Raw genomic sequence first — 12721 nt, forward strand, 5'->3', positions numbered from 1 at the left:
AATATTCGTATCACTTTACTGTATCGTACTTATTTTTTTTTTTTTTTTGTTTTTATTCTGAGGCACACATGAATTATTCCTTCGCGTCGCGTACGTCGTCTCGTATGTATCAAAATATTTGTTTTAACGAAACCAAGTGAACATAGATAGATAGATCATGGGAATTGATAGACGGGATGATTAATCGACGACGAATTATAATTTGTCAGATAGCGGTCTCGTCACCCCGAAACGAGAGACATTCGCGTCTCAAGTTGTTGAAGAAATTTTTCTCTTCTTCTCTATCTCGGGCTTCTCATTTCTTTTTTTTTTTTCTCTATGTCTAACTCAATTCAATTATCGATTGCACATAATGATCTATGTATATAATTAACGTAATAATTCAATTGATACGATTGAAGAAAGGGGATTAAATGTTGTAATTCTGTAACATATATTTCTTTTTTCGCCACGTTTCCCCTTAATCTTCCAAATTATATGTATACATATATATTGATCAGCTTTGTCATATTTTAAGCGAATTACATAATCAGGTATATATAATATATTACAAAGTTATAAATAATCAACGCTACTGTGTTTTGTGTATAAAATAACGACGAAGTAAAGATTGTCATAGGAAAAAAGTCGTATGCATAATACGTGGATGAATAAGATAATGAGGTCGTAAAATCTTCTGCACATTCATTTCGGTTTAGAGCGTGGCGCACGATTTACAGTAAATCGTTTCCATATGCCGATACACTTGCCTATATTTACGTACACACACTATATATATAATATATATATATATATATATATATACACATAAAAAATTACATAGTCATCGTTGCATTGCGTTTTCTATACGTAGTAAAGCGTAGCAAGCGTGAATAATGAGTGATTTACGAATTGAGTAAATTGATGAACGAGAAGATGAATTGAGCGAAAAAAGTAAAATGTCGCGAATTTTGACAACATGGAAGAATATAAGAGCAACGATAATAATAGCGTATAAAACCTTTATGTATAATACAGCTGATACATAGAGTATATAACAATCGATAATTGAGCACTTAGTTGCAAGACTATAGGAAATTAAAGAAAAGAGAAAAGGAAAAAACGGATCAGAAGCTTCCGACCTTTTCTATTTGTGCAACACGTATCGCGTGTCAGTTGCGCCGTTGAGATATAATAAAAGGTACGACGGAGATAAAGAATCTGAGGGAATCGGAGAGAAAAAGAGAAAGAGAGGGAGGAAATTTTGATCGAACCTTGCGCCAATTTCTGCACAGCGCGATATGTCACTTATTATTCACTAGCATCAAATATAAATATCATCGCGTTGCGGTGCAGTACAGTTTTATAAATAATACCGCTTTAATTAACGACTAATTAACGATGATCCGATCGCCGGGATTGTAGACAGCAGCTGAAGCGCTCGGCGGAAATTCAAAATCCGGAAGTTGATCAAAAAAATTTCGTCGCCACGCTTCCGGTGAGCGACGACATTTGACTCTCTGTTTCAGAATTGATTAGGTTTTAAATTTCATTACATATTTTAACATATGCCGGACGATTTTTATACTATAGGTATATCAAATTTTGCTCGTTTTTTTTATTCATTTTTTTTTTTTTTATTATTTTAAATATCCTTTATGTCATGTGCGAAAGATTCTTTGCAATACACTATTTGATCTGAATTCAATTCATATGTGACATAAATATTACGCAATGAACTGTGTGTGTGTGTGTACATATGTGTATATAATAATAGAATTTTGATACAATAATAGAAAAACAATAAATTTTCGTCTATTTTAAACTGCATAATAATAATAATAATAACAATCTTCTAGTGAAAATACGATCGGATGTTAATAAAATTCGGAATAACGATGATTTGATGAGAATACAAAATTAAAAAAAAAAAAAAAAAAAAAATTTGTAAAGACAGAAATCAATATAAGAAATCGAGAAAAAAATCGCAGTTTCGTTATTCAATTTCGTTTACTTTTCACTCCGTTATTCTTCTCTCGTTCCACGTATTATCATTATTCGTAATAATAATGTTGTATAAACGAAAACAGTGAAAATTGAAACAATCCAAAAAAACAAAAAAAAGAAGAGAAAATAAATTACCCACGCATACATACTAATGTTGTAAAAATCAGTGAAAATCCTAAAGTGTAAAAATGACGGAGGATTCGGTGATTATCGATCATGCCGACGTCGTGTCAATGTTCGTTAAAAATGGAACGTTTAATGATACGATTAACGAAACCGACTACGGGGATTACGACCCGGTTTTTTCCTTCAACTATTTCGACTGGGTCGAACTGGCACCTGCCCTCGTCGTCTATAGCCTCACCTTCTTCCTCGGCTTGGCTGGTAAGTGAATCGATCTATACGAATACTTATGCACACAAACGTACGATTTTCCATTTTGTTTTCCATCTATGCTTATATTTCTGTCATTTCTTATCTCTATTTTTCTACGACGACATCGAATTTCTGCACATACTTCGTTAAAAAATCGATAGGAAATATCAGGGAAAAACAATGGAAAAGTGAATGGTAAAAGAAAAAAGAATAAAGAAAATGAAAAAAAATCATCAGCCTCGACTATCCGAGTAGTGTGAAAATTATTGTCCGTATGTACGTGCATAAATATAAGTTCGCACGTTGTAATATATATTCACTGTATGAAATTGGGCAGGTGCGCGATCAAGAAAAGAAAACAGAATGAAAAACATCTGAAGAGGCAAAAACGAAGAGGTATGAAATGATTGGAGAAAAAAAAATAAAGAAGGATTACGTAACGTCAAAATTTGAATAAGAATTCGACACTTAATAAATATGCAGCCCACCGCGTACCTATTCATATAAATTATATGTTTACAAATTATAGTAACTATATATGCATACGTATCTAACTTTATTACCATGTAGGTATAATGTAACATACCTAACGTATATATATACATCGACTGCTAGTACAATGTGAAACTTCCGTGAGTCCATTCTTCTACGTGTTTCGAACATTGGATGTTTTTTTTTTGGTTTTTGCTTTTTTTAGTTTTTTTAATGGTTTCGAGAGGTGGAGGTTAAAACTTAAAAGAGTCAATGTTTCAAACATGCGTAAATAAAATAACGGAGGATGAATTGTTCGAAAGTGTTGTTGATCGGAATGACTACCACTCAGTAGCTCAATATTTCTAACAATTCATCCTTCGTTATTTTATTTACGCATGTTTGAAATTTCGATCTATCAGCCATTCGAAATATTGATTTTTATCTTCCGAGTTTCCCGTTTTGAGCGGCTGGGTTGCAGTTTGTTGGATAGGATCACGAGGCTACGTTTAGATACGTACCCAAATTCACTTACGTATACACCTATATTACACGTGTATGTATAAGTATGTATATGTATATGTATATATGTGTGTATACAAGAAGAATAAGAGCAGCATTAATCACTGTGATAAGAGAGCAGAGATTGAGAGCGGAGTGGTAGTGGGATAATCGCCTTAGCTGATTGCCAGCTTAGGTATATCAGGTTCTAAACCTTCCCATACATTGTATATGTATATGTATATATACACACATGCGTACGTACGTGTATGCATAAGCATACTCAGTATGCATACTCGCGTGCTGCAGTATTTTAGTTACAGATACCTATACCATGTAACATATGGACTAGTGCGTAATTAAGTCGTTTCTGCATTTAGAAAAGTATCGCGACAAGAAGAGAAATTCGAAAATCAAAATGGCAGTAATATTGATGAAATCTTTTTTTTTTTTTTTTTTTTTTTTTTTCCTTTATGGTCGTTTCAAATCTGACAAAATTAAGCCTCTCCCCGTTACATGTAATAATTTATAGATCTGTACAGACAAATTGATTATTATCACCGCAATTAACATTATTATAGGAATATAAATTTCAGATAAATTTTCGTCGTGTAATCGTTGGGGTTTTTTGTTCCTTTTATTTTATTATTATTATTATTATTATTATTTTTTTAAACTAATTTTCTTCTTATTACACCCTTCAATTTATCAACGTTGACCCGCGGTGTGTATTTAGGGTAATTGAGAACGGTGAAACCGAATGGAGTGAATTGTTCTCATGTAGAGGGTACAAAATGTAACATGACAAGTGAAGAATCATCGTCGCTAAAAGTTTTTCTTTTTTCTTTTTTATTTTTTTTTTAAACATGAAAAACAGCAGACGGCTGTAAAAGGGAAGCGAAAGAAAAATATTCGCGGCTGCGTTTGAATTTTAACATTTTCGTACCATTTTCTGTTTTCTTTTTTTTCCCTTTTGTTTTTCTTTTTATTCTCAAATTTATTCGTTTCCGAATTTGTAATCTTATACGGTCGCACGAATTACATAAAAAACACGAGTAGAAAATGAAATATCATGTATACTATATATATACGTATAGTATGAAATATATGTATATATATATATATATATCTTATTTTTTTCTGGGGGAGGATGAAAAGTATAGTTTTGCTGCTTAAAATTAGAACTTAACGGATTTCGCGTAACTGTCGAGGTAAACAAGACGCGTTACACTTCACTGAATCTCGTGAGTGTGATCCCGGTGATAAATCGAATTTCTCATCCCTGCTAGGATACCTATATGTTACATGTATATGTAATAAGCTGACTAATTCGGACGCGAGCTTCACGGACGGGGAAAATTAACTCTCGACACGGAAGCCGCTTCTCATTCTGATCCTGATCCTGATCCTGATCCTGATCCTGATGCTGCTTATACTTGTACGCTCGAGCGCAGCGTGTATATACACAATACGCTACATATCACGAAATGAATTGAATCAGATAATTTCAATCAAACCAGTGTTACACATATTGTGTATATACATATATACTTTGGGGTATTTCATAAGAAAAAAAAAAAAAAATCGATTTTCCGACGGGCCACACCTGAAATAAAAAAATTTTGATTTTTGATTTCCTCAATTTTTTTTCTTTATATTCTCTTGCATCCTTCAAAAGAGCCTTTCTGGTGAATTTGGAGATTTGTTTTTTTTTTCGATTACTCGTTGAAAGAATATCAATTTTTTTTTTTCATCTCTCTTTTTTTGGTTTTTTGTTCAGAATTTTTTTAATCATGGTCCAAATTGAAGTTGTTCTGTTTCTAAATCTTTGTTTTAAGATCATTCTTACAGAAAAAATATAACAAAAATATTCAAAGTGTTTTTTAATAAGATTTTTGAGGTTGTTAAATTGTGTTTTTAAAAGTAAGTGTATCCTTCGATTTTTTTTGAAAATTTCATATTTTTTTAACAAGTAATCAAAAAACTGTCAAAATTTACCAAAAATGCTCTTCTGAGGAGTGCTAATGAATATCAAAAAAATTGAGGAACTTAGAAATCAAAATTCTTCAAAACGTCCGATTTAGCGTGGAACGCTCCATATATACAGATCAGATATCAAATTTTTAGTATCTTTATATCTGTTCTCAGACAACTGTATAAATTATATAACAAATACCAGGTCAATTCGACTAGAATCTTATCTTTACTTTCTTGGATTTGTTGAAACACTAAAAAATCGTGCCAATTTTTTCTCTTCGGATATTTCCTTTCCCTTTGCGTTGTTTTTTCCTTCTTACCATTCTCATTGTCAGTTTTTCCTCCCTGAAAAAGTGCAGATGTCTTTCTCCTCCTCTCTTCACGCTTCGTTTCGCATCTCAACGATCATTTTCCGCGACTTTTGCCCCTGACTTATAACAAGGTGTGAAATCCTCGCATCTCTTTTCTCTCACCGTCAAATACATATCAACATACAGGGCCGAATAACACAGTACCAACCACGCCATGTGTCTGAGGGTTGTTGGTGTTTTTTTTTTTTTTTTTTTTTTTTTGTTTATTTTCTGCCAAGTTTTTTTGGTAATAAATTTCATAATATGAAATTTTTTTTCAAAGATATTCATCAACGATTCACTCGACGAGAATCTTGCTAATAATATTATCACGCGACATAAACGGAATCGTGTATACATTCAAATCAGACTCAAATCTAACTGTATGGCAGTGGAGAATCAATTTCTATGATTTTAATAACTTGATACTAAAATTTTAAATAAAATTTCTTAATTTTTAATCAATACAACTTCGGAAGCACAGTAACTTGACAATCTGGACTATTTTTAATTCAAACCAATCTTTACGTACGTTTTAAGAAACAAACAAAAACAACTAAAAAATCGAAGAAATTACGTGCACCGAGCATCTAAAATGAATAAATTGGTTATTTAACCAAAATAAAACAAGATGATTTACAAATTTACGCCAAGCGCCATTATTATTTATCTTAGAAAATGACCATTATTTACGTTGTAAGAAAAACCATTATTTATCATGAAGCAAAAGAATTATCATTACTCATGTTACAGAACAAATTATTCAATTTCAAATACTCTGATTAGTAATTATACAAGGTAATTAATTCTCAAATGATTGGATTCTCGCGAGTTTTCGACAATGGTGTCACATAACTATGATTCTAACCATTCCGAATAACGAGACGATAGCTAAAAAATTTCTTTCCGATATATTTAAATTCTCCTCATGTCGGAATTCGGTCCTGCAAATCTATACGATATATCGTATGTTCTACATATACTTACAACGTCGATATTCATTGAACCGTAAGGGTGAAACGGATATATCTCTCTTCTTTTTCTTTATTCTTATCTTTCGTTCTTCGACAAGGCATAAGAATTTCTGAAAAAAATGAATACATTAAAGAAAAAAAAACCATCGTAATCATTGAACGAATGAAAAATCCCATAATTAGACCTCAAAATATTATATATACACTAATAACTTTGGGTTGAAGAAAATTTTTCATCAAATGCGAATCAATGTGTGTATAATATCATAATGCTTGGAAAATTAAATTCCAACAACAATTTCTTTCTTATATATATATTTATATACTTGAAGTTTATTTTAAATTTTACTACATGATTTTTTTTCTATTTTTTTTTTTCTTTTACTTTCTTTCTACTTTCTCGTTTCATGGCTCTGATTACTTTTTTCTTGCAGGCAACGTGCTGATCATCGCATCGACTCTTTGCCCTCGGCTGAGACCTTTGCCAGCAACACCGACAAACGTTTTCCTCGGCGGTTTAGCGATGGCCGATTTGCTCCTGATCATCTTCTGCATACCGGTAAAGGTGAGAATTCTTTTATTTTCATCTATTCTTTCTCAATCAAACTATCGATTATTTGTAAAAATTGAATTGGAATAGAAGTTAGATTCATTATTATATACTTATGGAAAATTTATTACCTCGCTATTTGTTTTTTTTTTCACAATTTCGTCTTTTTATCTTATATATTGACATATATTTTCACTCTGCCGCTGGTTCGATGATTGAATTGATGAATGATTTTTTAAACTACTCGGTTCTTAATTGAGAATAAATTTTATGCACGTGTATACGGACTTATGTATATATATATATTAGACTATACCAAAAAAATCGACAAGTTTTTTTTTGAAAAACATACTGAAAATATTGTTCAGGATACCGAAAAAAGGCGCCTGTTAAAATGGGAGCTCTTAATTTTAATATTAAGATGTGCCTCATCGCGATTTTCTACTTTCCATAAGAATAACATGGCAAAAATGGTTCTTGCTCCTTGCGATTTTTATAACTAGATAACGACGCTTCGTACGGAAAATTCATAAACATGTTTTTGTAGGAAATTGAACGTTCTACAAAAGAGGTCTCTTGTCATTTTACGATAAATCTACTCCTTCAAAAGTTATTTGAGGTCCTTTGTTGATGTTTGACCTTAAATAACTTTTGAAAGAATAGATTTATCGTAAAATGACAAGAGACCTTTTTTGTAGAACGTTTCATTTCCTACAAAAACATGTTTATGAATTTTCTGTACGACGTGTCGTTATCTAGTTATACAAATCGCAAGGAGCAAGAACCATTTTTGCCATGTTATTCTTATGGAAAGTAGAAAATCGCGATGAGGCACATCTTAAAATTAAAATTAAGAGCTCCCATTTTAACAGGCGCCTTTTTTCGGTATCCTGAACAATATTTTCAGTATGTTTTTCAAAAAAAAAATTGTCGATTTTTTTGATACAGTCTAAATTATATATATATATATTTTTATACGACGATTTAATAAAATGTGACCCTTGTTTAAATTATGCATTGGTTTGATTGAATTTTAAATTCTATATATACAATATACGAGATGGGATAATAAATACCGTATTTGCATTACACTTTATATTCGTTCGATGGCGTTTTTATTTCGTCGGTGTAATTTCATCTTCAAATCCAAAAAAAAAAAAACATAAGAAAACATGGATATTGTGTACCTCAGTATCCGGTAAGAAAAACTATATCATAAATCGCAGAGAATTGATTTGATTGCAAGAATTAGTTTGAAAAACAGAAATAGGAATGTGAGGCAAAAAATTTGTTGCGATTGAAAAATCCACTTTAGGATAATGAAAATCGGGTTACATGTATTTTGTAATTAACGCCGCACAGAACGTTATTGGTTTGTAATTGAATCGGTCGATTGCTTAAAAGTGTAGAAAAGAAGTAATTTTTTCCTGAGAATATAAATGTCGATCAGCCTCAGGATTTCCTGTCAAGTTTAAATTCGAATCGACGATTTTAAAGTATTTTTTCTTCTTTATATGCCTACGGGATGAAAAAATCAGCATCTAAATCGAGTCTGTTAAAGCTTTTCTTGCAAGCTGCGAGAGCTATAAGCGATTCGTATAATATTATTTGCGTGCGGTACGATGAAGATTTCGCATCGGTGACCGAGTACGATTATAGAACTTGGCATTGCTGTTGAGGATATATTTTATTTTCATTAAAGAGTGGAGCTGCTCAGAAATAGAAAGAGACTTGCGCTAATAGAAGATAGGTGGAAAGATGGAGGGAAATAGATAGAGAACGAGAATTTATTACATCTCGTCGAGCAACAAATGTATTCACGCTTGCATTCTAGCTACGAGATTTTCCTGCCTTAAATATCCGATAAAATTGAAGGCCCGATTCAATTTCGCCTCTAGAATATGTTCCACTCTTCGTTCACAGCTGCAGCAAGCTTGCAAGCTTAGATTATATTATAGACGCAAGAGTTCGTTCAAGTTCAATCTAGCGATCCTGATTACACGATTGTATACCTATACACAAACGTGTATAACGTATAATAAATTCGATTTTTATACAGGTTCGAATTGATATCGCAATTCAGCAAAAAAAAAAAGAATTTTTCTTGCTGTCCTGATTTTTTTCATCAATTTTAAGTTTTCAGAAATCGTAGAATTTACGAATGAAATCGTGATTATGGGGATGATTTTTAGTATAATGAGAATTTTGTTCGTAAATTCTTTGTTCCCAAACTCCAAAAATTTTTTCGATGAAATCATACTAACAGAAAACCAATGTTGCCAAGTATTTATTCCGATTTCATTATCATTTCATTTTTCTGTGCATCGTAATCGACTCGGCGATTTTTACAATCGATTGTTTATTAGGTGTAACAATAATTAATGTATCGAGTTAACGAACGGCGAGACGTGACGAAACGGTGATAAAAAGGGATGAATTGAGGTGGAAGGAAATTGTCCCATCGCTAAAAGAAGGCTCACGTAGTTTGTATAAATGGCTTATAAATTATCGTTGACAAGAAAAAACAGCGTCTCAACGAGACAAGAATAGTTCGTTCAGATCCGAACACTTGAGATGCATAGATTGGATGATTGGACGGGGTTGTATAATAATAAATTGCGTGTCATCATACGCCGCGTGTAAGTTTGAAACGACTCCAACCATTTCGTCCGATTGAAAGTTACCATCGACGGTTTCATTCGCGATTTTTCTTCTCCTTTAATACATCAGGGCATAAAAATTGTCATCCTACTTAGAATCTTATAGGTCATCGAATTTTCATACCTTATTATTGTAATAAGCTTTAACTTGAAAATTGAACATTGATTTTACTTTCGTAAAGAAATTGAATGCTTATAGTATTTTGAAAAGTATTTCAAAAGCCGCTTACAAATTAAACTGCAACAAAATTTTCTTCCGCCTTTATTTTATCTTCTTTAACGCTAAAATTATTATTATTACTACTATTCGCAGTATAAATATTTTGTTTCCATTTCTTTTTTCTCTCCTTTCTCACATTCTCTCTGTCCTTTTCTTCTTTTTATCCATGCATTGCAAGCTTAGCTTTCGGGCTTTCCGTCGCTGTGCAGATTTATATTTTTAGTCTCCCAAGTTCTCTCGACAAACTTTTCTTGTATACATAATGGAACATCAAATAAATTTTTGTACAGGGGTATATAATTCTGCTCGAAAACTACTAGCTGGTTGTATTCTATTTTCTTCGCGGCTATCTTGCACATAAGTACATATATATGTATATAACATTCACACCTTTTAATCTTGATCCTAATATTTTCTTGTTCTTATTTCTACCTTTCTCGGTTTTCACAGTCCTTTTGGCCACAATCATATCTCACGGAACGAGTTTGTCTAGTATTTTCTGCGACGAGAGTATAAGTAAGAAGCTAGCATTATTAAACGAGAGGCGAGTGCTGAAGAAACGGAAGATAAAATGAAATAAATTGTTAGTAAAAACGGCAGAAAAAAAAACAAGAAAAAAACAACAACAAAAAACGAAAAACAAAAACCGAAAAGTAGACTAATGAAACATAACGAACCGCGGTGAGAATCAACACAGAGAGGAGAAGTTTCGCGTATAAGCTAGAGATAAAGAGAAAGGTAAAGATATATGTGAGAAGAAAAAAGAAAAGACGGAATTGTATTTACAACGTTATTTTGAAGCGAGAGTTTCACGAAACGTGGTTTGTTTAAGAATTTCTGACACTCTGTCTACATGAAACAAAGTTAGTTATTTGTGTGGATACAATATATATATATATATTTATTTTTTCCTTCTTTCTTTTTTTCTTTCTTTCTTATTCCCGTGTTTTTTTTTTATTACCGTCATCCTCTTCACTCGTATTTTCACTGCTCCTGTAACTTTTCAATTTTTCTTGATTGTGTGTACGAGTTTTTCTTTATTCTTCTTTCTCCTTTCACTTCGAGTTTCCGCTGAATTGATTTATCAGCGAGTCCTATAAAGGCGGTATTATGTATTCAGTATTATACATAAATGTATATAAAAAGTCGATTGCTGTCCTCGACGTTTTTAACAGCAATTTAGCCTGTTGCGTTGAAACGAACGTTTCTTTTTCTACCTCCTCCTCTTCTTCTTTTTCGTCTCCTTTTTCTCTAACTTCTTTACGTTTATTTTTATAACTCGCGTGTTTATTGCTTTACACTTATATGCGTGGACATGCTTTTATCACACCGATTTTATGCCTGGGGTCGAAACGTTAAAACGTTGAAACGTAGAACGTGACAATTTAACGATCCCTGTCATCGCTGCCAATCGAAAACGTCTGTGGAAAATGGAAAATAGAAGAAAAAACAAATTAGCATACGAACACGTGGCTAATGGAAACGCTCGGAAGTGTAGATAAAAGTTATTTATTTTCGAAGTTATAACGTTTCGAAGACGTGCAAAAGTCGCTGTCAATGAAGGTGTTCTTAAGGTATGAGGAGAGCGAATGGTCATAAGAAATTCGGAAAACACGAGAAAAAGAAACATTATTGCACTGACTTTTTATTGCCAATTGTTTCTCTTTTTTTTTCTTATAGATGTTGCGTAGGATCGGCAGTTTTTATGTGTATATTTTTTTAATCTACCACATTCATTTGCATCAAAAACTGTAAAATTTAAGGGGAAGGTGACCACTGTGACGGTCCAAAAAAAATACCGATTCTTAAGAATTATTTTTCACAGGAATAATTATAATTAATAAAAGGATTGGATTGTTGGTATTTTATTGAATGTATATTAAACTTGCGTTACATAATTGAATTCCCAAATGTAATAGCGAGGATGTATTATTAAATGGGAGTACCTGGGGGTGGGGGTGGGGGATTCATTCCGATAAAACTGACAACTCCATCAATATTGTTTTTATATCATGGTACACGGAATTCGCTCGCTTAATATCGCGCCCCCTTAAACCACCCTTAATTACTTCAATCGGTATGCGCGCGTGTGTTTACCTTCTGCAGTGTGAACCACCCCCTCCTCAATCATTTACAAATCCCGGCTATATTATCGACCGCAGAATACATAATGTCACGTAATTTATACAACGCGTGTGTGTAAACGATCGGCACGAAGTTTCGATTTATTACACCGCGCATGTTTGAGGTTTAAAAAAAGTTTTCACGTTTTTTTATTCTTGGTTTTATTTTTCACTCCTAGCGAATTGATCATCGTTAAACATTTCTCGGTTTAAACATAAAAGAAAACTCTTGCTCCGTCCGTCGTTTACAATTGAAAATTATGTAGATAAGTGGCTAGTAAATTTATTTTCACGACACATACACATGTTTATCTAAATGTATATGGTAAAACATAACATATCTGGTCACATTATACACAAACATTCCGTTCCACATGTAGTTAGAAAAACCAAAAACTTATATATACAATATAAAATTCTGAAAAAATTTAATCCTAATATAATTCTTGAATCTATTTTACATCCCTTGCCTATTAAATAACGCGTAACGCTGAATAATTTTTTGTATATTTATTGAAAAAAAAATGTGAAAAA

General features: G+C 32.3%; 1 protein-coding gene across 2 annotated transcripts in view; it reads left to right on the top strand.

The window, feature by feature from the left end:
- The first annotated feature begins 2093 nt into the window (after window positions 1-2093).
- LOC124409366 (QRFP-like peptide receptor) overlaps window positions 2094-12721 on the top strand; it is a 37121-nt gene continuing 26493 nt past the window's right edge. For both annotated transcript variants that reach the window (XR_006929511.1, XM_046886945.1), the window contains exons 1-2: window positions 2094-2370; window positions 7069-7199. Coding sequence is in view for 1 of the 2 variants with exons in the window: in XM_046886945.1 (XP_046742901.1) it covers window positions 2175-2370; window positions 7069-7199 (327 nt within the window). In the remaining variant the exon portion in view is untranslated. The remainder of the gene's footprint in view (window positions 2371-7068; window positions 7200-12721) is intronic.

The sequence above is a fragment of the Diprion similis genome, chromosome 8 (assembly GCF_021155765.1).
Source record: "Diprion similis isolate iyDipSimi1 chromosome 8, iyDipSimi1.1, whole genome shotgun sequence".
Classification (NCBI taxonomy): Eukaryota; Metazoa; Arthropoda; class Insecta; order Hymenoptera; family Diprionidae; genus Diprion; species Diprion similis.